Source organism: Rattus norvegicus, chromosome 5 (assembly GCF_021556685.1).
Source record: "Rattus norvegicus strain SHRSP/BbbUtx chromosome 5, alternate assembly SHRSP_T2T, whole genome shotgun sequence".
In the NCBI taxonomy this organism is placed as follows: Eukaryota; Metazoa; Chordata; class Mammalia; order Rodentia; family Muridae; genus Rattus; species Rattus norvegicus.
In genome coordinates, this window is record NC_141538.1 from 12,901,440 (window position 1) to 12,927,794 (window position 26,355).

The 26,355-nt window shown below is 37.7% G+C and overlaps 1 protein-coding gene across 5 annotated transcripts in view; it reads right to left on the bottom strand.

The window, feature by feature from the left end:
- C5h8orf34 (similar to human chromosome 8 open reading frame 34) overlaps nucleotides 1-26,355 on the bottom strand; it is a 529,514-nt gene that overhangs the window by 378,549 nt on the left and 124,610 nt on the right. For all 5 annotated transcript variants that reach the window (NM_001109259.2, XM_087550403.1, XM_087550402.1 and 2 more), the window contains 2 exon segments: nucleotides 18,070-18,201; nucleotides 25,552-25,699. In NM_001109259.2, coding sequence (NP_001102729.2) covers nucleotides 18,070-18,201; nucleotides 25,552-25,699 — 280 coding nt within the window.

The window sequence follows — 26,355 nt, forward strand, 5'->3', positions numbered from 1 at the left end:
GCTTGATCATTTGTAACTCCATTTCCAGGAACCCAATGCCCTCTTTTAGACTCTACAGACACCAGATATGCACCCTGAATACGGACATACATGCAGGTAAGACATCATACACATACAATAAAATCTTTTTTTTCTTTTTTTTCTTTTTTTTTCTTTTTTTTCTTTTTTTCTTTTCTTTTCTTTTTTTTTTTTATTAACTTGAGTATTTCTTATATACATTTCGAGTGTTATTCCCTTTCCCGGTTTCCGGGCAAACATCCCCCTCCCCCCTCCCCTTCCTTATGGGTGTTCCCCTCCCAACCCTCCCCCCATTGCCGCCCTCCCCCCACCAGTCTAGTTCACTGGGGGTTCAGTCATAGCAGGACCCAGGCTTCCCCTTCCACTGGTGCTCTTACTAGGATATTCATTGCTACCTATGAGGTCAGAGTCCAGGGTCAGTCCATGTATAGTCTTTAGGTAGTGGCTTAGTCCCTGGAAGCTCTGGTTGCTTGGCATACAATAAAATCTTAATAAAAAATAATAAATAAAACAAAACTGAGTTATAGTCCCCCAAATGCAAAGAAAAGTATTAACAGGATTGCTGACTGCTGACTTCTGTTTTTCATTCTATTCTAAACCAACATATTTCTCTCAGTTTTCTTTTTCTAAATATATGTATTTTTACTTTATGTACATAGGTGTTTTGACTGGATTTATGTCTGTGTAGGGATGCCAGGTCCCTGGAGACAGGAATTACAGTTATGAGTTCCATGTGGGTGCTGGGATTATGAACCAAGTTTCTTGGCAGAAGCAACTGTGTTCTTAAATCCTGAGCTATCTTTCCAGCTCTCTTTTCAGTTTCCTTAACTAGATCATGAATATGAAATGACTAAAAAAAAATGAAGGCATGTATCCCCATACACAGAAAATTGATGAATAATGTAATTTTCCCTGTACCTGCCAACATTCTTGTCACTGTATGCCATCCCACATTCTAGGCAACTGAAAAGGGTACTTAACACTACATGACAAGAACTTAGCACTACTTATCAATTACCACCTGTGTTATCTACAGTACATAACTACTGAAAACTAACAAGCCACTGAGTAGGATAAAGTTATTTTTTTTGTAAAATTTGTTTTAAAAATAAATAGTATCTTTTTATGATAGGTTAAAAAGTAAAGATATCTTAGGATTTCTTTCTTTCATTTTTCTTTTGAAGCAGAGCCTTACTTTCCAGCCCTTCTTAGCCTCAAACTTAGAATCCTCCTACCCTCAAAGTGTTTAGTTGCTGGCATGCGAACTAAATAAATAAAAGAGGAAAGAAAGAGAGGGGAGGGGTGAGGATTTTAAGTTTGAGGTCAAACTTGGCAACTTACTGAAATCTAGCTGGGAAAAGAAAAAGCAGGGAAGGGAGAGGGCTGGCACACCAGGAGAGCAGGGGACTCTACTGTGAGATAGACATAGAGCTGTGCAGTAGAGGACTGAGTTCTTCTAAGTCCTGTATTTTATCCAGAATACAACATGCACGAGAATGCACATATGTACACACACACACACACACACACACACACACACACACACACACACACAGAGACAGAGAGAGAGAGAGAGAGACAGAGACAGATAGACAGACACAAACACAGAAAGATATATGCACAGAGAAATATACAGGGACACACACACAGTTGACAGCATTCTCTCTCATCTGAAAGTCATGATTGTTAAATATTTCTTTGTACTCCTTTTCCTTTTCCTTTTAAAAACATGAGCAATAACTTAGGTCTCCTTTTTAAACTTTATTCTTCAAATATTTAAGAACAAGTGAGTTTTTACTTAACACGTTAAAATATTTTATCAGGTCAAGTATTACTATTATTATTTTCTACTTTACTTCTCTATCTAGAACACAAAACTACATGTACAATCTCCAAAGGAGAAAGGAATAGGAAGAAATATTATAAAAGCATCATGAATTGGATAAATCATACAGATACTACTGAAAAGCAATCTGGGTTGACTGTGTTAACATTAGAAAAAGTAACGGTTTGTTACAAAACCTCTCCTACAGACAAAGAAGTGCAAAATGTGCTGGTCAAAAGTCAACCCACTATAACAATATGTCGCAATAAATGTGTTTATATGTTTATATGTTATATGTCTGGCCTTAGTCTCAAAGCTGATAGAATTTTAAAAATACAGCACTAAAATAAAAGCTGACGGATATAATATTTTTCTTTATAAAATACTTAGAATCCTAGAGAGAAATCAGAAAGAACAAGGCAGACATCAGCACTAGGCTACATAGCAAGAAGAGAGGCATGACGGAAATGGGCATCCTTCTCTGGGGTGGAGGAGGCACTCCTTAGCAGAAACCATGTGTAAGACAGCTGAATAAAAATCAACAAACAAAAGCATCATACAGAACATGTTCTATGACTGTGATAGGATATCAGGAGTCAAAAGCAGAACTGCTAAACACACAGGAATTGGAGAGTTAAAAACAATCAGAAGACAGAGATTTCCAGAGAAAGTGAAGAATAACTATGTGGAGATGACGCACATTCTAACAGCCAGGGATATGCGGGCTGCAGTGCGCAGATGGGGACCCACAGCTGCATGCTCACACGAAAGAGGAACTTTCAATGTTTACCCCAACTTTGTCCCCTAATAAAAACTAAAGTAGGAAGAGCGAACAGTCTTGCAGAAGGAGGAGATAATAACTATTAGAACTGAGAAAAGTTAAACAAAAGACTGAAAAATAAGAGAGGTAAGAGAAATAAAAGTCAATTTATTAGGATTTAAAAAATAACAAATCTCTAGCAAAGGTGATGAAGAAAGAATTGAAAATTTGTATTATCTAAAGTCGGAAATCTCAGTGAGACATTCTTAGGGACCCTAAAGAAGTAAGTTGGACATTCTACATTAAAAAAAAAAATCCTGGAACTCATTAAAAACTCACTCAAAAAGAAAGAAAAGGAGTGTCTGGAGAATTTCTTGTTGATCTGAGTAATAAAAACATAGACTCCATAAAAACAAACAAACAAAGCAAAACCCTTCAACTACTGGTCCAAAGCAATCTATTCCAAATTAGATTCTCTCACAGATATATAAACTAGTTAACATCAAAGTGTTTTTATTGTTCTAGAAAATTGAAAATAATGAACATTCTTTACCACATATGATGAGTCCAGCGTCACTATCAGCAAAGACAAAGGAGCAGCAATTTCATTCCAATGTATTTGATGGAAACATGCAAAAATCGTCATCAACATAGTACCAAGCCAAATACAGCAGCAAGTCGTAAACCAAGAGAATTCAGGGGTGGTTTAACACAAAAAAATCAATAAATTTATACTGTTGCTGTCCTCAGACATACCGAGGAGGGCATCAGATCCCATTACGGATGGTCGTGAGCCACCATGCGGTTGCTGAATTGAACTCAGAACCTCTGGAAGAGCAGTCAGGGCTCTTAACCACTGAGTTATCTCTTCAGCCGATAATCAATAAATTATATATATATACATATATATCAATAAATTATTATATATATAATATAAGATATTATATATAATATATATTTGTATTGATATAATACAAATGAATAAGAATACAAAGAATACAAATGAAAAATTTGTCTCAAAAAGTGACAGAATTTTGAATACATTTTTTATGAAACTAATTTAACAAACTGGTGTTAAAGAGAAGATGCTCACAAATGAGAAAATCTCTCAGTAAATTATAGTACTGGATGGTGTTAGGTTGAAAAAGTCTCTTCTAGACAATAATAGGCACAGACTCCTGACCAGTTTTAGGCACTTCTAGACAATTTTGCATGGGAATTTCTAGCTACAGAAATTAAGAGAAATAGGAAACCATTCCAACTGGAAAAGAAGTAAAGCTATCACATTCTGAAGATGTCAGTGATCTTATGTTTAAAAAAATCCTAAGAATCCACATATACACATAACGGTAAACACTTATAAGTCTGTTCAGCAAAGATTTAGGAAACAAAATGTGGCAATTTCCACCCTACTCTGTTTCCAATTGATATATTGAAAATTTGATCACTCACAATAAAATTGTCAGACTTTCAGTCTTGCTACAGACTGTCCAACTTTCCTGGTTTAATTCCTCATGACCCTGTCAGGTGACCTTGGCTTGGTAAGCAAGCACTTGAGGGCAATGCCAGAAACAGGGACCAGAAATATGGAAATTTCAGATAAAAAGGTCTAAGGTCAAAGGTAAGGAACCCCTGGGAACCAAGTATATACATAGACTGTATAATAAGACTGGAGCATCCACTGGAAGTAAAAAGATGGGACAAGCAGGGTTGGAGGAGGGACATTTGTTTGCAGAAATTCTACCAATTGTTGCTGGAGGAAGGAGTTAAAGAGGGACGCCAATGGTTGATGGAATTCCTGGAGCTTCTTGGCTAACTTCAGCCTGTCTTCACTGAGGAGCAATCTCTGAATCCCAGAACTTTGTCCTGGTTGAGTAATTCAGGAAGAATTAGGAGCAAGGGGACCAGAAAATATTCCTAGAGATGCTTTCCATCTTTGGAATGAAATAAAAAGAATAATAGATAAAACTGACAGTTAAAATGATCAGAGAAAAGCAAAACACTGCGGATTGAAGAAAAATTAGAACCTGGAGATTCTCATTCTCTCTCTCTCTCTCTCTCTCTCTCTCTCTCTCTCTCTCTCTCTCTCTCTCTCTCTGGTGAGGTTGAGGGTTCTCCTGCTGAGTTTGCTCCCCCACCTCCAGCTCCAATTGCTTCTGCTCTTAAAACCCATGCATCTAGTGCAGTTTCTGATAGCATAAGAACCTTTTTGCCGATTCACTTCACCTTGTAGTGAGATTGTTAAAGAACTTTCTTGTAGAATTAATTCCTTTCAAGTCACAGTACAGAGCTCTGATGCAAGAGGCTCTGCATAGTGCCCAGGAGATGGGAGGAGATAAGAAGGGTTTTTTTTTCTTTTCCTAGTAAATAAAATGACTGATCCTAATAACCCGGCACAAAGAGTTAGAAATTAGATTCCCAGTCCATTTAAAACTTTTAAGGATTTACAGCAGGCTCAGTACAGACCAACTGCTCCTTTTGCATTGTCTTTTCCTGATTCTGTTTCTGGGGAAACTCTTCTTCCCTCTGGCTAGAGGATTGGAAGCAAAAGCTTGTCTAAAAGTCAATATTTGCTATGGAAGACTGATTATTCAGAACAGAGCTTTTAGAAAGCAACAAAATTATGTGTCCATACTTTTGAAATGTTATAGGACAAGGCATGTATAGTGATCTCAATGACATATCCCCCTCCCTGAGGCTTTGTGTAAACACAGTGCTTTGGTTTTAAAGAGATGGCCTAAATCACTGGATTCTGGGGTAGGTGGTGGGAGAGGAACTTTCTGCAATTGGACAGGGACCTGACAAACCATATCAACATTTTGTTTCATGTGTTTTGCAGGCAGGCAGGCAGGCAGGCAGTCACCTGACAGTTGATGGTGAGGTTGGAATGATTATGGTTAGACAAATGGAATTTGAGAATGCTAATGCTATATGGCAGGCTGCCATCAGTCCTTTTGGAAAACAAGGAGATGTTAATGGTTACATGTGCCTTTGCGTTGACATTGTTAGCTGGCTGTAGCCCTCCAAGGGCAGGCAGTCTCTGAGCAGCAGCAGCAATAACAGCAGCAGAATGAATACAGGCAAATCGTCTGACTTTAGGTCAAAAGATTGTTGCCACAGCTTTAAAGAGCGATAAAAAGCTGTTTCCTCTTGTTTTCATCATACATTGTATAGATGGTATTTTAAGTTGTACCGAAATGATTAAATACTAAAAATACTAAAAGATCTGTTTACAAAAGTAAAGGCTGGATTAGCTATTTTTGTATTCATCATTTAAAGGAAACAAAATCTTTGTTAAATACTTTAGATGATTTAGCACTGGCTTTTACTATTTTACACCATTATAAAACATATTAAAAACTAACATTTCTCCTAAATACACTATTCAGCTTTTTAAGACAATTCGTCAACAATTTAATATAGTCATATCACAGGCATTCCAGATGATCCTCAGTCAATATTCTCTGGAAAGAGCTAATGGACAATAAATATTATTTAAAAATAAGGAAAGCTGTAGGGAACTATGGCTACCTCTCATAATATTTTATCTTCTATTTTGTATATTTTAATTTGTTTTTCAGTTTGTGTGAGAATGCAAAACATTTTTGGGTCTCTCCTAAAAGGTCATGTCTTTTGGAGAGAAGTTACGTCTGGGCAACAGAATGGCTTCATAACTCACTGGAGCTGAGGTTGTGTTCGTGTTTTCTCTTCGGAGTGCTGAGAAGCAGCTGTGGATAATCGAAAGACTGATTGGAACTATGGAAGATGGACAAAGAACTTCGAAAGTGTCTGCAGAGGCCATACTTAAAGAAAAGAAAGAGATTGGAGCCACAGAACTATTGAGCTATGAAGAACAGAGTCTGCCTAGCAACAACGATTCTGATGAAGGAAGCATGGCAGCTTGACAGGACAGTTGGTCTTAGACATTGATTGTGTACCCTGTAAAGTTTGTAGACATCCTAATATTAGTGTTCTGGCAATTACAATGCTATTGATCCTGGCAATTGCCACCATATTTAATTCTTCATGGCTGTATCAGGCGACCTTGGCCAGGGAAGTCAGCTCAGGAACTTACAAAAATCAACCCCCAAAAGACAATTTTTTCGCTAGAGTTCAACTTAACATTCACGCCCAAATCCAACAAAAACATAATGAGAATAATTAATGGTGATCTAAAAAAGTAAAATGGGGTTGGGGATTTAGCTCAGTGGTAGAGCACTTGCCTAGTAAGCACAAGGCCCTGGGTTCGGTCCCCAGCTCCGAAGAAAAACAAACAAACAAACAAATAAAAAAGTAAAATGACATTTCCCATTGATGGTATAGAAACTTCCTGCTTTGAAATTGAGCATTTTCCCTAATCTATTCATTCAATGATATTAGTATCAAAATTCCATTTGCTTTGCTCAGAAAAGAAAAACTGATTTTAAAAGCTATTTAAGATGTGAAGAGTAGAGAGCATCTGAAACAATCCCTACAGAATAAAAAAGATAGACGACTGCAATTCAAATGCTCATAATTCCTAATTAAAAAAAAAAGCATGATACTCAGAAAACTACAAGTAGACTATTTAATTACACAGAATGGTGTTAACAAAGGATAAAATTGCCCTTGTATTTATGTTCACCTGGTGTTCAGCAAAGCACTAGATTACACACTGAGGAAAGAATATTTTCACAAACGATACTGAGACAATTGGATAAACACATGTCCAGGAATGAAGGTGGGGCTCCCCCCCATTTAAAGAAAGGAACTCAATGTGCAGCAAAGGATGCACTTAAGAACTAATACTATAACTAGTAGGAGAGAGGGAGGAGAGAGAGAGAGAGAGAGAGAGAGAGAGAGAGAGAGAGAGAGAGAGAGAGAGAGAATCATTTTAGAATTTGCCAGGCACTTTTGTAAAGCATACCAAAAGCACAAGCAAACACTCCACATAAATTGATCATAAAGACTTAGAGGTTCTGTCCATTAGTGAACACGGTCAAAGATGAAAGGGACGACATCCAATATGGGGGAAATACCCACAGATCATGTAAGCTGCGAGAGACTTCTGTTTAGATTATAAAAAGAACACATAACACTCGAAAATACAAGAAGTAACACCGCACCTAAGCCTGAGCAAAGGTCCTGCTAATCACTCTAAGAAGGCACTTGACTATTGAAGGGTCAATGAGATCATACCCAGCAGCATTGGCTTTCAGGGAAATGCAAATGACATAATGAAGTCATTTCACATCCACTTGAGAGGCTTTGTTTTCAGTGAAAATAAGCACTGAGAGTTAGAGCATTTACACATCACCGGTGGTAATGGAATGAAATCATTTCCACTGGAAAGAGTAGGTGCCCCTAAAGGGCTATACACAGAATTACAGGTGGTTTTACAATTCCATGGTCATATATTTACACAGATACCAGAGAATGTTATTTTATAAAAGTTGTATATGAATGCTCATGGTAGTACATCCACAATAGTCAAGAGACTTAAACATTCAGAAGTCCATGAAGGGATGAATGGATAAGAAAATGCGGTATTTTCTCATAAGGGAATGCTATTAGAATAAAATCATGCACATGCTGAAATGTGAATCAGAAACAAGAGCTTACTAAGTGAAATAAGCCCCACTCAAAATGCCACACTTGTAGTTATACTAATATTATCCCAACAGGTAAATCAATAGAGAAAGGAAGCAGGTAGGCAGGGACTAGTAGGAGCTAGGAATGTCAAGTGACCACTTAATGGGTACACTATTAACTTTAGAAGTGGTGAAAATAGGGGTTGGGGATTTAGCTCAGTGGTAGAGCGCTTGCCTAGCAAGCTCAAGGCCCTGGGTTTGGTCCTCAGCTCCGATTAAAAAAAAAAGTGGTGAAAATACTTCAACTAGAGATATGGGACACTGTACATGTATGTATATCTGTATGTATATATGGGTATATGTATACATACACATATACATTTGTAAACTCAATATATGTACATATACATATGTACATACATATATGTGTATGTGCACACATAGATGCATGTACATATACATAGGTACACGCATATTTACATATGTACATATGTGTGTGCATGTATACATGTATATATATACATACATATGCACATGTGTATGTGTGTATACTGTAATTGTCCTAAATGCCACTGGACTGTCTGTTCAAAATGATTATATTTTCATTAAATAGTCACACACAAGTAAAAGTCACCTAGAATGGTTTGGTACACAGTAGCCACAGAAACCTGAACCCCTAAAAATGGTTTTCTCCTCTTTGAGTATGATTCAGGGATGGTTCATTTGTCTTTTCTTTTGGTTTCCTTGGTGAGGTGCGATGTTAAGCATTTCTTCTTTTATTCTTTAACCTTGAAGAAATCCATTCTGCCCTTTTTATTGTGTTCAATTGATTGTTTTTCCTTCCCTTTTATCAATATCAAATTATCTTGAGGCTCATAACAGTTAAAAATAATTATTTCAATTTTAAAGTGGTGTTTACTAGAGATTTGGATGGAAATTATGTTTGAAGACTAACATAAATTAGCGTGTTGGCATTTTAACAATATACAACATGGACAGGCCATATTTACGCAATTGATTTACCTTTTCCCCTTTTGAAATGTCTCATACTTTCCTGAATAAACAGTGTGCTCATTTCTTATCAAATTTATTCCTAAATATTTAATGTTCTTTGATCCTATTGGAAATGTTATTTTAAGACATTATCTTATTTACATTGTTGTTACATAAATACAATTGTTGGATTGTAAATTAACTTTTCACCTAGTAGCTATGCTAATTTTTAAATTTTTTACAAATTCATATATATTATTCAAATTTATAATGGTAAACTTTATGAATAAATACATGCTCCTTTGCAGTTGTGGCCTTTTTTTGTCTCATTTCATTGGCTGAGACTTCCTCTATTATGAGTGTTATAAGCATTTATTGAACATAAATTTCAAACACTTGCTCTCAGTTACAAAGGAAAGATATTTACTATTTTGATGAACAATATGTCATTGGAGGTAAGATTTTCAATTTTCCCTTTCTTAGAATGAGGCCATATTTCTTTATTACTATTTCAATGTAAGTTTGTTCATAAATAGTTACATTGTGTCAAATGCTCTATATTTTGTCAAATGCTCCCTCTGTTGAAAAGATCGTGTAATTTTTTTCTTAATCTGCTCATTTTTAGTTTAAAGTGAATGATACAAATTAATTTTGGCATATTATATAAATCTTGCAATTCTTGGATGAAACAAATAAACCAACTTATTACTCTTTGGTTGCAATATTTGATAAAAGTCTTTGTGCCTGTAGTGATTAATTTTGTCAATTATAATTGATAAATGCCTAGGAGATCATAAAACATGTCCTGGTCTCTTCTGTGTGTGTGTGTGTGTGTGTGTGTGTGTGTGTGTGTGTGTGTGTGTGTGTCAGAGAGAGAGAGATAGATAGAGAGAGAGAGAGAGAGAGAGAGAGAGAGAGAGAGAGAGAGAGAGAGAGGTACTACTATGTCCAATTTTCTGAGGAACCACCAGACTGATTTCCAGAGTGGTTGTACCAGCTTGCAATGCAGTCGTTTTGCCACTGGATGGTTTTAGCTCCTTTGTCAAAGATCAAGTGACCTTAGATGTGTGGTTTCACTTCTGTGTCTTTAATTCTATACTACTGATCTACCTGCCTGTCTATGTACCAATACAGTGCAGTATTTCTCACTATTGCTCTGTAATAAAGCTGGAGGTTAGGGATGGTGTTTCCTCCAGAAGTTCTTTTATTGTTGAAGATAGTTTTCCTGGGTTTTCTGTCATTCCAGATAAATTTTCAAATTGCTCTTTCTAACTCTGTGAAGAATTGACTTAGGATTTTTATGAAGATTGCATTGAATCTGTAGATTGTTTTTGACAAAATGGCCATTTTTACTATAATTCTGCCAATCCATGAGCATGGGAGATCTTTCCATGAGATCTTTTTCAATTTCATTCATCAGAAACTTAAAGTTCTTGTCATATAGATCTTTCATTTGCCTGGTTAGAGTCACCCCAAGGTATTTTTTGTGTGTGTGTGTGTGTGTGACTATTGTGAATGGTGTCATTTCCCTAATTTCTTTCTCAGCCTGTTTATTCCTTGAGTAGAAGAAGGCTACTGACACGTGCTCCACTATGTTCATAGCAGCCTTATTTATAGTAGTCAGAAGCTGGAAAGAACCCAGATGCCCTTCAACAGAAGAACGGATACAGAAAATGTGGTACATCTACACAATGGAATATTACTCAGCTATCAAAAACAATGAGTTTATGAAATTCATAGGCAAATGGGTGGAACTGGAAAATATCATCCTGAGTGAGGTAACCCAATCACAGAAAAACACACATGGTATGCACTCATTGATAAGTGGTTACTAGCCCAAATGCTTGAATTACCCTAGATGCACAGAACAAATGAAACTCAAGAAGGATGACCAAAATGTGAATGCTTCACTCCTTCTTTAAAAGCGGAACAAGAATACCTTTGGGAGGGAATAAGGAGGCAAAGTTTAGAACAGAGGCAGAAGGAACACCCATTCAGAGCCTGCCCCACATATACAGTCACCAAACTAGATAAGATGGATGAAAGAAAGAAGTGCAGGCTGACAGGAACCAGATGTAGATCTCTCCTGAGAGACACAGCCAGAATACAGCAAATACATAGGCAAATGCCATCATGAAACCACTGAACTGAGAATAGGACCCCCATTGACGGAATCTTAGAAAGGACTGAAAGAGCTTGAAGGGGCTTGAGACCCCATATGAACAACAATGCCAACCAACCAGAGCTTCTAGGGACTAAGCCACCACCCAAAGACTATACATGGACTGACCCCGGGCTCCAACCGCATAGGTAGCAATGAATAGCCTAGTAAGAGCACCAGTGAAAGGGGAAGCCCTTGGTCCTACCAAGACTGAACCCCCAGTGAACGTGATTGTTGGGGGCAGGGCGGTAATCGGGGGAGGATAAGGAGGGGAACACCCATAGAGAAGGGGAGGGGGATGGGTTAGGGGATGTTGGCCTGGAAACCAGGAAAGGGAATACAATCGAAATGTAAATAAGAAATACCCAAGTTAATAAAGATAAAAAAAAAAGGCTACTGATTTGTTTGCGTTAATTTTATATCCAGCCACTTTGCTGAATTTGTTTATCAGCTGTAGGAGTTCTCTGGTGGAATTTTTGGGTTCACTTCAATATACTATTATATTATCTACAAATAGTGACATTTTGAATTCTTCCTTTCCAATTTGTATCCCCTTGACCTCCTTTTGTTGTCTAATTGCTCTGACTAGGACGTTGAGTACTATAATAAATAGGTAGGGAGAGAGTTAGGCTGCATTGTCTAGTTCCTGATTTTACTGGGATTGCTTCAAGTTTCTCTCTGTTTAGTTTGATGTTGGCTACTGGTTTGGTGTATATTGCTTTTACTATCTTTAGGTGTGGGTGCTGAATTCCTGACCTTTCCAAGACCTTTGTTGAATTTTGTCAAATGTTTTCTCAGCATTTAATGAGATATCAGGTGGCATTTTCTTTGAGTGTGTTTATATAGTGGATTATTTGATGGATTTCCATATATTGAAACATCTTTGCATCCCTGGGATGAACCTTACTTGATCATGGTGAATGATCGTTTTTATGTGTTGTTGGATTCGGTTTGGGAGAATTTTGTTGAGTATTTTTGTATCGATATACGTGAGGGAAGTTGGTATGAAATTCTCTTTCTTTGTAGGGTCTTTATGTGGTTTAGATATAGGAGTAATTGTGACTTCATAGAGCAAAATGGGTAGTGATCCTTCTGTCTCTATTTTGTGGAATAGTTTGAAGAGTCTTTGTATTAGGTCTTCCTTCAAGGTCTGATAGAATTCTGCACTAAACCCATCTGGTCCTTGGCTTTTTTTTTTTTTTTTTTTTTTGAGACAGTTAATTACATAACTATTTCCTTAGGGGTTATGGGACTGTTTTGATGGTTTATCTGATCCTGTGATCTGTCTAGAAAAATGTCCATTTCACTGAGATTTTCCAGTTTGGTTGAGTATAGACTTTTGTAGTAGGATTTGATGATTTTTTGAATTTCCTCGGATTCTGTTGTTCTGTTCCCCTTTTCATATCAGATTTTGTTAATTTGGATACTGTCTTTGTGTTGTCTGGTTAGTCTGGCTAAGGGTTTATCTAACTTGTTGATTTTCTCAAAGAACCAGCTCCTGGTTTTGTTGATTCCTTATATAGTTCTTTTTGTTGATTTCAGCCCTGAGTTTGACTATTTCCTGTCATCTACTCCTCTTAGGTGTATTTGCTTCTTTTGTTCTAGAGCTTGAGGTGTGCTGTCGAGCTGCTAATGTATGCTTTCCCTAGTTTCCTTCTGGAGACATTCAGAGCTATGTGTTTTCCTCTTAGCACTGCTTTCATTGTGTCCCATAAGTTTGGGAATGTTGTGCCTTCATTGTTATTAAATTCCAAAAAAAAATCTTTAATTTCTTTCTTTATTTCTTCCTTGAACAAGTTATCATTGAGTAAAGAGCTGTCCAGCTTCCATGCTTCCATGTATATGTGAGCTTTCTGATGTTTTTGTTGTTTTTGATGACCAGCCTTATTCCATGGTGATCTGATAACATACATGGGATTATGTCTATCTTCTTCTATCTGTTGAGTCTGTTTTTTGACGTATTATATGGTCAATTTTGGAGAAGGTATCATGAGCTGCTGAGAAGAAAGTATATTCTTTTGTTTTAGGATGAAATTTTCTATAAATATCTGCTAAATCTATTTGGTTCATAACTTCTCTTAGTTTCACTGTGTCTCTGGTTAATTTCTTTTTCCATTATCTGCCCATTTATGTGGGTAGGGTTTTGAAGTATCCCACAATTATTGGGCGAGGTAAAATATATACTTTGATCCTAGTAAAGTTTTTTTTTTTAATGAATATGGATGGCCTTGCATTTGGAGCATAGATATTCAGAACTGAGAGTTCATCTTGGTGTATTTTTTTTCTTTGATGGCTATGAAGTGTCCTGCCTTATCTTTTTTGATAACTTTTGGTTGAAAGTTGATTTTATTTGATATTAGAATGGCTACTCCAACTTGTTTCTTGTGACCATTTGCTTTGAAAATTGTTTTTCTCAACCTTTTACTCTGAGGAAATGTCTGTCTTTGTCACTGAGGTGTGTTTCCTGTATGCAGCAATATGCTGGCTCCTCTTTCTGTATGCAGTCTGTTAGTTTACGTCTTTTTATTGGAGAATTGAGTCCACTGATGTTAAGAGGTATTAAGGAATAGTGATTGCTGTTTCCTGTTATTTTTGTTGTTAGAGGTGGAGTTGTGTTTGTGTTTATTTTGTTTTGGGTGTGTTAGAAGAGTATTATTTTCTTGCTTTTTCTAGGGTGTAGTTTCCATCCTTGTGTTGGAGTTTTCTATTTATTATCCTTTGTAGGGCTGGATTTGTGGAAATATAATGTGTAAATTTGGTTCTGTCATGGAATATCTTGGTTTTTAAAGTATATGTTAATTGAGAGTTTTATTGGATATAGTAGCCTGGGCTGGCATTTGTGTTGTCTTAGAGTCTGTATGACATCTGCCCAGGATCTTCTGGTTTTCATAGTCTCTGGTGAGAAGTCTGGTGTAATTCTGAGAGGTCTACCTTTATATGTTACTTGACTTTTTTCCCTTATTGTTTTTAATATTCTTTCTTTGTTTTGTGTACTTTATGGTTTGACTATTATGTGACAAGAAGAATTTCTTTACAGGTCCTACCTGTTTGGAGTTCTGTAGGCTTCTTGTATGATTATGGGCATCTCTTTATATGAGTTAAGGAAGATGTCATCTGCAATTTTGCTGAAGATATTTACTGGCTCTTTAAGTTGGGAATCTTTGCTCTCTTCTATATCTATTATCCTTAGGTTTGATCTTCTCATTGTGTCCTGCATTTCTTGGATGTTTTGAGTTAGGATCTTTGTGGGTTTTGCATTTTCTTTGACTGTTGTATCAACGTTTTCTATGGTATCTTCTGCCCCTGATATTCTCCCTTTTATCTCTTGTATTCTGTTGGTGATGCTTGCATCTATGACTCCTGATCTCTTTCCTAGGTTTTATATCTCCAGAATTGTCTTCCTTTGTGATTTCTTTATTGTTTCTATTTCCATTTTTAGATCCTGGATGGTTTTGTTCAATTCCTTCACCTGTTTGATTGTGGTTTTCTGTAATTCTTTAATGGAATTTTGTGTTTCCTCTTTAATGACTTTTACCTGTTTTCCTGTATTTCTTTAAGGGATTTATTTATGTCCTTCTTAAAGTTCTCATGATATTCTTTTTTTTTTTGGAGCTGAGGATTAAAGTTCTCTAATATCATCCTGAGTTGTGATTTTAAATCAGAATCTTGCTTCTTGTGTTTTGGGATATACAGGACTTGCTGTGGTGGGAGAACTGGGTCCTGAAGATGCCAAGTGTTCTTGATTTCTGTTGCTTAGGTTTTTGTACTTGCCTCTCGCCATCTGGTTATGTCTTGTGTTAGCTGGTCTTGCTGTCTCTGACAGTGGCTTGACCTTCCGACAAGTCTGTGTGTCAGCACTTGTGGGAGACTAGCTCTCTCTAGGCAGGATTTGGGTACTGAGAACTGTGGCACAGGGTCAGTTCTCTGAGCAGGTGAAACCAGAATTATCCTGTGCCAGACTGTTCCTGTGTTCCTGTGTCCTGAGGGCTCTGGGCAGGTCCCTCTGAGCAGAAGTGGTGTTCTCACCTGTGCTCCCAGGTATGTCAGCACTCCTGGAAGACCAGCTCTCTCCAGGCAGATTCTGTGTACTAAAAGCTTGGCACAGGGTCAGCTCCAAGGGCAGGTGGAAACCTAGAACTATATTTTCAAATATCCAATGGCTAGATATAATTTTTCTTGTTTTTCTTTTTAGTTTAATTTCTTTCATTGATTTTCTTTCAACATATTTTGGTTTTAATCACAATTTTCCCTTTAAATATAAATTCTGATATTACCAATTTTGTGCTATTTTTATTAAAATGCTTATAGTAGAGCTAGAAATGTTGTCTTATTTCTATTTTAGTTTTCACCCATAAATTTATAAATGTATATATTTATATATCAAAATGTTATCTAATTTCTGTAATTTCTGCTCTCAACTCAGGAATTTTTATACACATGTGCTATTTGCATTTTAAAATTTAGTACAGCATGACACTTTGTTTATCTTTCTGAAAATACCTTCTGGAAGTAAAATTATATATTCTAATTTTATTTGGCATAATATTCTGTGTCAATTAGCTCAGAGTAGTTGGCTATGTTATTGAAGTTTCCTGTATCTTACTTATGTTTCTGTTCTATCTATTCAGCCTATCTTTAGCTATGCAAATTTCCAATCATACTCTTGAGAACTTTGCTCCTGATTATATGTAGTGCTTCCTGGATCTATATGATAAATATTCCCTCTCTCTCTCTCTCTCTCTCTCTCTCTCTCTCTCTCTCTTTCTCTCTCTCTCTTTCCCTCCCTCTCTCCCCACCTCCTACTCCCTCTCTTTAGAATTGGGAAGGCAAGTCAGGATCTTTGTGTACATGCAAAGCAAGAACATTAACAATGAGTTATATTTATACCAGTGAATTATGTTGTCTTGATTCAATAACATTTTGTGAGATATTGTTATGAGATTAATTTCCTATCTTTGGTACTGGTCTTCATCTCAAATTTTATTTTGTCTGTTATTGCTTCAGCCATGGAGTCTCCTTTATATTCTGCAGTTAAAACTTTGCCTGTTTCTTTTGGTTTGTTTGCTATTAATCTATCCTCTTTTTATCTAGTGATAGTATTAGCTTTTTTAAATTTACATTTCAAATGTCCCATTCCCATCCCCCCTCCACAATCTCCCATCCTCTTCCTGTCCCTTTTCTCTCTAAGAGGGTGCTCTTCTAACCACCTCACCCCTCTAGCATCTCCCTTCTCTGGGGCATCAGGTCTCCACAGGACTAAATGCATCCACTCCCACTGAGATCAGACAAAGCAGTCCTCTGCTACATATGCAGCAGGAGATCAATGACCAGCCTACATATGCTCTCTGGATGGTGGCTTTGTACCTGGGAGCTTTGAAAGGTCCAGGTTGGTTGCTATCATTCTACTAGCTGGGCTGCCTTGTCTAGCTTCAGTGGGAAATGAAGCACCTAGCCTCACAGAGGCTTAAAGTGCCAGAGTTCAGGGATACTCAGGAGGGCTCCCACCCACTCAAAGGAGAAGGGGAGGGAGAAGGGTAGGTGAACAGGATGTAAAGTGAATAATAAAAACAAATTAAATTAAATTTAAAAAATTAAAGTGTATTAAAGTGTTGATAAAGGAGAGAGCGAGAGAGAGAGAGAGAGAGAGAGAGAGAGAGAGAGAGAGAGAGAGAGAGAGATGGGGTGGAGGTGGGGGTTCTGAAGTATTTTTCCTGCAAGAACAGGAGGAAATTTCTGAAATGAGGTATATGTTCATTATCTTGATTGTAATATTGACTGAACTGTTCAATATGTATGGTATTTCATATCAAATATGTGATAATGACTAATAATAGAATTCAATTGGAAATTTCAATAAATTTTCTGTAATGAAAAAATTGCAATCTGCCATGGACACTTAAAGTCAGTACTTCACATACTCTTCACTACAGCTCTGTGCAGGTTTAATGAGCATTGTTATGTAGGTGAAATACAGAGCTAATTATCCATCACCCACATTCAATTACCAGTTAGCACATAGTGCTTTTTAAAACATTTTAACGTACCTTAAACTTCCTTTCTCTTGTGATTAAAATAAAGCACTCATACTTAATTATGGGGAGCTGGTATATAAAGGAAAATTCAAGCTCTCTTGTCTTCCAAAGTTAACCAACATTTGAAGCCTGGGCACTTAGTGAGCTCCCATGCAGGTTACCATGATAGAGCATTGGAAAAACCCAATGGTAACTAAGATACTGAAGAATATTTAGGTCAGTAGGACAAAGAAATAACATGGAAACTAATCATAAATAACAAAGAGGGGGACAAAAGAAGTCAGATGACTGGTTTTTCTTTCATTATTTGGTTGATTTGTTTGTTTTTAATTTGGGTTCAATATTCAGAATGCAAATCTTTTTCCCTTCTACAAAAATTTGTTTTGCTTTTCTGTAAATTTGACCTGCTTCAAATGAGGTCTATTGCTACAATGGGCCTTAAGAGGTAAGAGACGTTTCATGTAGCTTACAGTTTACAAATAACAGAATATCAGAAAAGATCTTAGCCAGTTACACACTCGAGAGGGCAGAAAGGAACACAGAGAGTTGTGTGCATGAAATTCAATGTAAATTCTGGTATGAATGTGGAGTCATCAGGATTAGCAAATAACCAAAAACAAGTGTAAAGTTTGAGTTCAGTTGATAAGTTTTCTTTACTTCCAAGACTACAAAGACTTGCCAAATTAATAACATCTAAGTAACAAACTTACATGATTTGGAGTCTGGTGATGGAGGAGAAATATTAGAAACAGCCAGGTCACTTTTTGATTTTTTAGGCTTCTTTGCATTCATCTGCCAAGGTTTATCATAGCTTCTCAAATCCCTTCTTGTTCCTTTGGGTTCTATTAAAATAAAATATAAACAAATCATGGTAATAAGGATGAAAAATTCTGGCTATTAAATAGAGCATCTTATTTTTTAATTGTTTCTGAAAACATTGGATTTTGTTCTTTATTTTATACTTTTGTCCATAAATCATAGTAGCAAAATAGCTTAGCCACGATATCTTTCTTGTCTATTTGCTTGAATAGTTGTGAGAGAAAGAAATTCACTAATCAGTATAGCAAGCATTCACAAGATTTGACTGATATTAGCAATTTCAGTATCAGTCATGAATATAATTATTATATTATATTCATGATATAATTATGTCATATTATACATTTATATTACATATACATTTTATGTTTCATGGTTTTATGGTGAAACGAGAAATTCTGCCTACACTATCTGCTGACATACCTAGAACTAGATAAGACACTCCCCATTTAAGTAAACACACTCCCCATTTAAGTGTTTTCGGATCAATAGAAAACTACCATTCTAGGAAGAGTTGATGAAATATATTAAATGAAAAAAGATTTAAGACACAAAGGAAAATAATAATCTTACAACTATTAAATGTCAGGACCTTGATTTTTTGACTTACCAATATAAGTCTTACCAAAATAATTTATGAAACAAAACAAAATGAAAGAAGAGGTTCTCAGAAAACTGGACTAAAGTATAATTGCACATAGTGTTTTTTTTTTTTTTTGGTTCTTTTTTTCGGAGCTGGGGACCGAACCCAGGGCCTTGCGCTTCCTAGGCAAGCGCTCTACCACTGAGCTAAATCCCCAACCCCGCACATAGTGTTTTAAAGGAAGTATCTTGTGCTTTCTTCATAAGTACTGACAGAGAACTAAAATGGAATACCACATTAAATTTGTATTCAGTGCCAGAAAAGGAATTCTGATAGTGTTGAAAATTGAATCAGGAACATAGAGAACAAACTTCACTCAATAGAGCTCCAGAGCAGAGGCCACAAAATGAAACAGGCAATGTTCAAGGAAACTTGATTTGCACAAAAATGATTTTCCTGAATTGTAGAAAATATCTCAGCTACAGTTTAGAATACTAAAAGTTTGTGTGTGTGTGTGTGTGTGTGTGTGTGTGTGTGTATGTATGTATGTATGTGGGTGTCAGTGTGGTATATGCTCATGTGCCCATGTACATGGAAGTATTACACAAAGGAAATTGCTTTTCTCAATGAAAAAGAAATGAAATAACTACAAAGTGTTGAACGTGTGAGGTCATGTTATGCCCTGAGTTGCCAGATGTATTTAAATGCATTAACAGGACAACTTAGAATATTTTGGAAAAGCCTTTCTTCTCTATCCTTAAGCTGTTGGTACATTGTGTAACATATGAGAAGATGCACCAAAATAATGCAAATCACAGCCATGGCTCATAAAGGACCAACTAACCACCATCCAATTGGTCATTCTCCTTCCACATCTTCTTTCTGAAATATTTCTCCTTCTGTAACCCTTACATTCCACATAAACAAGAACTCTAACATATTTAAATCTCCATTTCATATCTTAACATGTACCTCATTTTTCACATTTCTTTCTTTGCAGCTCACATGGAATAGAGGATTTCACCCCCATCCTAACACACACACACGCGCACACACACACACGCACACACACACACGCACACACACACACGCACACACACACACGCACACACACACACATACACACGCACGCACACACACACAGACACACACACACACAGACACACACACAGACACACACACACAGACACACACACACACAGACACACACACAGACACACACACAGACACACACAGACACACACACACACAGACACACACACAGACACACACACACACAGACACACACACACACATGCACACACACAGACACACACACACACACACACACACTGTGAAGGCTGGAGACTTCTTACATTCCAGATGCTTCTGCAATGGGAGGCCTCTACTAGTAAAGGGAAGGAGGAAACACCACTTCCCACACTGTTCACCATTCCTCAATCAATGGCCTCTGCTTTTCTTCACAGCAACATTCTAGACCTTGCTACAATGTTTCTTGTCCTTCTCACAGCATGGATGAAACACAGACAACTTCTTTAAACTACACAAACCATAGACTCCTGACTTCCATTCTTCAGTTCTGAGGAGCTTCATTTCTTTAATACTTCAGGCACCACATTGGTTTTCTTAGTCTTCTTATTCTCCAGAACCACTCTTCTATAGATGACTCGACATCAATTATCACTGATGAAGTGAAAGTTAAGGGTTCTTTTGAAAGTCAGTTGTGTTGGATGGTGTTTTGCTAAGGCAAACATGTGAAGGAATGTTTCTCTGAAGAAGACACACGTGAAAGGCTAAGGCAGACTCATGAAGAAATGTTTCATGGAAACAGACACAAGTGAAAGCATGTCCTGCTAAGGCAAGAATGTGAAACAACACATGATGAAGGATTCTTCGCTAATGATCTGCATGTATCGGTCCACTTACTTTTCATTACATTGTATTAGCTGAGCTCCATTTATTGGGACTCCATCGACAGAACCATACAAAAAAATTTCTGGTTGTGTGCTATGGCTGTTTGCTGTTTCCAAAGATTTGGAGTGATTGGCAGAGTGATGGCAGCAGACAAAGGCTCACATGGAGTTTTGCTAAGTCTGACTCACATGCTGAGGCAAGATCTGTAGAGGGCATGTGCTGTTTGGAGGCAGTATAAATAGAACTCAATAACAGTGATGGAAGCTTGGCGTGGTGAGGTTTGGCTTGCTAATAGAGGTGGCTGTACAAGGCTTCTTGGTGTCAAGTCTTCGCTGAAAGAGGCACCATAAACACCGGCATCCCTGCTGCTCTGAATCCTTTCTGACTGAACTGAATTACTGGTATATATATTCATGAAGCAACTGGATCAAGCTGTCAATGCTGATCTGTGAATTGAACCACTGATTTCCTGACAATGCAGATGGGATCTGTTCCAAAGAACCATTTCTAAACAGGTCCACTTCCCCTAGTGGGTGATGGGCTAGAAGGGAAGTTCAAGCATTTAAGACTCCTCATTAAAAGGAGGCTTCAGAGAATGTAAGGGTGAGGTTCTGATATATTGATTTAATCAGGAATCTGTAAGTACTGAAACTGAAGGTCCTGTTCCCCAATTGGTTTATTGATCCATCATTACAAATGTCGGCCAATGGCTGGGTGGAAACGGTGGGGCCTCCAGCTTCCCACAGGTGGGAGAGCGATGCAGTAAAATGTTTTACCACTATCCTTGGCAGGAGACAGAGCTACCAAAGATGTAAGAATTCAGGGAAGTGGCCAAAGAGGTAGCAGGGGAAGAATTAAGTATATCCATTCGTTGTTAGCCAAGGCATTTTGAGAATGGCTGCTCTGTGTGTGTGTGTGTGTGTGTGTGTGTGTGTGTGTGTGTGTGTGTGTGTGTTTTCTCAATCTGAGGATCTGAGATAATTCCTGGGCAGGTGCAAGAGTGTGATCCGTCAGGAACACAAGGCGGAGTAGCAAAAGCAACATTCAACAGAAAAGAGATTAGTTACATACTACCTTTCAGCACAGCTAGAATCCTGTTTCTCTTGTTTTTAACCACATAAGTCTCTCATAGCTTTTTAAATATTGAACTGGGGTACTATGGAGAAGTCTTTTCCCACACACAGTTGCTATATTCCATGCCAGGCTTTACACTTATTTACGTGTACATTTTGTTCATCAATATTCCCAACTCTTCCAAAGAATTTGTGTTCCACCTTCTACCCTGGTACATCACCTGTCTCAGTGAATCCTTCCATTTTTGTACTCTGTTGGAGAACACCTCTCTAGTGGTTTCTACAAGTTTCTCTCTCTCTCTCTCTCTCTCTCTCTCTCTCTCTCTCTCTCTCTCTTTCTTATTTTTACACTCCAGATTTTATTTCCCTCCTGGTCCACATCCCATACCTCCTCCCCACCAGACCTCTAAACCTCCTGGGGCCTCCAGTCTCTTGAGGGTTAGGTGCATCTTCTCTGACTGAACCCAGACCTGGGAATCCTCTGCTGTATATATGTTGGAGGCCTCCTCTCAGCAGGTACATGCTGCCTAGTTGGTGATCCAGTGTCTGAGAGATCTCAGGGACCCAGGTTAATTGATACTGCTGGTCCTCCTACAGGGTTGCCCTTCTCCTCAGCTTCCTCCAGGTTTTCCCTAATTCAACCAGAGGGGTCACAGCTTCTGTTTGTTGGTTGGGTGCACATATTTGCATTTGACTCTTTTGGCTACTTGTTGGGTCTTTTGGAGAGCAGTCATGGTAGGTCCCTTTTTTTGTGAATACCCCATAACTTCAGTAATTGTGTCAGGTCTTGGTCCCTCCCCTTGAGCTGGAACCAACATTGGGCCTGTTGCTGGACCTTCTTTTCCTCAGGCTCTTTTCCATTTCCATTCCCGCATTATTTCTTTCAGACAGGAAGAATTAGGGGTCAGGGCTTTAGCTGTGGGAAAGCAACCCCATCCCTCACTTGATGCCTTGTCTTTCAGCTGGAAGTAGATTCAATAAGTTCCCTCTCCCCATTGTAGGGCCTTTCAGCTAGGGTCCCCCTTCTTTGAGTCCTGAGAGTCTCTCATTCTCCAGGTCTCTGGTACATTTTAGAGGGTCTTCCCAACCTTCCTCCCAAGGTCCCCTTATTTCTTTTTGGAGAACAGTCATGGTAGGTCCCTTTTGGTGAATGTGCTATAGCTTCAGTAATGGTGTCAGAAACCCCATTTGAGTGGATTTCTTGACTTGGAGAAAATGATCTGCCAACCTGTAAGAATCATGTAGAAGTGAACTCTACTTGTAGCTAGCAGCTAGGAAAAATACAGGCTAAAAGCCAGAAAGGAAATAAGGCACTCAGTCATATCCTGTAAGAGTTTGTTTGGCAACAAGACAAATAGGAATATGTTTTTCTCTAGTTCAGTATCCAGATGAAAATGTAAAGTAGCCTACAGTTTGATTTGTCTTATGAAGCTGAATAAAGTTGACTAAGCAAACATAAACTTCTGACACATAGACATTGAATGCTAATTGTGCATTGATAAATAATTCATAGTTTAATATACTACTGCTCCCATAAATGAAATTATTTATAAGATATATCCTTATGAGCTTCTAGAACTTGACAGATGCCCATTTTTTCTTTTGTCACATGGTGGGTACCATCTCAGCATCTAGAAACCAAAGCATTTGACAATAAACCATGGTCAGTGGACTTACAAACCCACCAAAATGATGCCAAAAAAGGGAAAAGCCAATACAAGAGTTCTCTGCTTCATATGATAAAACTCATGTTCTAGTTTCTTGTTTACTGAGGATAACTTATGTTGAAATCATTACCAGCAATGTCTACCTTCTTTAGAAGATATTCACTTTCTGCCCTTCTTAGCATAGACTTCTAATATTATCAAGAAATAATTACTATGATAATATGAAAATTACTTTCCTGAAATTCCTGAATATGAGAGTAGAAGGTAACATGGTAGCATCCTAGGAAATCATTTAGAGACTAGTCAGTCCAATCCCATGGGAATTAAGCAAAGAGTTGGTGGTGGCTTGAATATGCTTGGCCCAGGTCATGGCACAATTAGGAGGTATGGACTTGTTGTAGTAAATGTGTTCTTATTGGAAGAAGTGTGTCACTGTGGACATGGGATTTAAGAGCCTCCTCCTAGCTTCCTGGAAGACAATTTTCTCTTGTTTGCCTTTGGAACAACATGTCAAACTCACAGCTCCTCCAGCACTATGCCTGCTTGGACACTACCATGCTTCCTGTCATGATGATAATGGATTGAACCTCAACTAAATGTCCTTTATATGAGCTGCCTTGGTCATGTTGTCTCTTTACAGCAACAGAAATCCTAATTAAGGCACAATGTGACAGCAGGTGTTTTATTTAGGGTATCTATTGCAATGCTAATATAGAAGGACCAACAAGAAATTCCGATGGAAAAACTCCATTTCATCATTATCTTCCAGTAGCACTGAATTACTGAGGGCAGAAGTTGAGATTAAGAATCCAGAAATAGGGGCTGGAGAGATGGCTCAGTGGTTAAGAGCACTGACTGCTCTTCCAGAGGTTCTGAATTCAATTTCCAGCAACTACATGGTGACTCACAACCATCTGTAGTAGGGATCTGATGCCCTCTTCTGGTGTGTCTGAGGACAGCAACAGTGTATTCACATACATGAAGTAAATTAAAAAAATCTTAAAAAAAAAGAAGAAACCAGAAATAGGAATTATAACAGAAACTATGATGAAATCCTGTTTAATGGCTTGCTACTCAGGTTGCCCAGTCTCTTTTCTTATAAAACCCAGAGCTATCAACTCTGGGTTAACACTGCCCACAGTGAGCTGGACCATTCCCCATCAATCATCAATCAAGAAAATGTACCACAGTCTTGCCCACAAGTCACTTTGGGGGAGGCATTTTCTTAATTGAGATTCCCTCTTCTAAAATGCCTTTATGTTGTGTCGAGTCGGCATAAATAGACCAGCCCATGCCATGGAGAGAATGGGATTTCCACACAAACCTCATACCTGAAGAACAATGTACAGAAAGATTGAAACCACATCTACTCTATTGTTTTCCTCATTTAATGTGGAATGCAGTCTATGTAGACTTGGAAGGATGCCCCAACCTCCCAATGTTTAGAGTTGCCCAGTGCTCAACTGTTTCTATGGTTACATTTTCTATACAGGATAGATAATACTAGGGTTTTAAAAAAATGCAGTATAGTTTTGAGAAAAGCAAAACTAACTTTGTAGACACTGTTTCATTACTTTTCTGTGACAATAAGCTGTATGATTTTAAACCAAGTTGTTTATAAAATGAAACAATGTTTGGAATGATAATTTTGAATCATACAGACTAAAATAATTTCTTGCCAATCAGAATCATTTCTATTAGACAAAATACCCTAATTTTTATTCATAGAGGCACAGTACATTTTAATGTATTCAAATCAAGACTATTTTATATGAAAATTGAACATGAGACTATAATCACAGAATATCTGAAAATTTTAGGTTTATCATATTATAATTGAAAATACTTGTGAAAAATTTCTATTAGATCAGTGGTTCTCAACCTTCCTAATGCTAAGACCCTTTAGTCCAGTTCTTCATGTTGTGGTAACCAACATCCACAAAATTATTTTTGTTGCTACTTCATTATTATATTTTTACTACCATTATGAATTTTAATGTAGATATGTATATTTTCAAATAGTCTTAAATGACCCCTAAGTGGTAGCAAACCACAGGTTGAAAAGCACTGCGTTAGATATATCCCAAATTAGCATGTATATTCCAAGATTTGATCCCCCTCTCCCCACCCCATTACCTGATGATTCGCTTTCTGCCCAGAGAGCCGCTGACCCTGACAAAGTTCTTTGCAGTTGTCCTCGGTTTCCTTGTTTAGATTGAAGATGGTCAATGAGAAATGGGATTGGTTGGTCAGGTGTCTCAGTTATTAACTTGGTCATTAATTCCTAAGGACAGAACAAGACACACATTTACATCTAAGAAGAAGAAACTGTAGCTAAGCATTCATCTTTGTTTGGCACTACAACTGTCCACACAGTACAACTAATTAAAACTCTTCCAGAATCCATCGAGTCAGGTTCAAGTTAGTAACTGTTCTCACTCTAAGGACAAAGTAGTACAGATAACTTATGATTTGTGTTCCACAAGCAAAACACAGCAAAAAGTAGCCGAAATCATACTAGAAATGTTATCTAAATTCTTTTTGTTAAACTATGATCTAAAGCCAGTGGCCAAGGAGCACTGACATACTTGAGAGCAGAAGAAAGACAAACTCTTCTGCTCTGAGTGACCTGCCTGCAGGCCTCAGGTCACACAAACCCAGGGGCAGTCTGGGAAAGGACCATTCAGGGTTCTGTCAGCACCTGGAGATGAACCGGTCCTGCAGCTCTCTAAATCCAAATCCCATGGGGGAGAGAGCTGGACTCTTAGAAGTGCAGACATTCCTGAGAGCTCAGGGGAGATCTCCATTTCTCTTCACATTCCTGGACCAAGAGGAATTTGCCTAGTGCCCTCTGAGCACAGGAAGCTAGAAACAGTCAGGGGCAGACCTTTCTGGTTTCTGTTTGAACCCAGAGCTGAAAACCAGGAACCAGGAGCACTG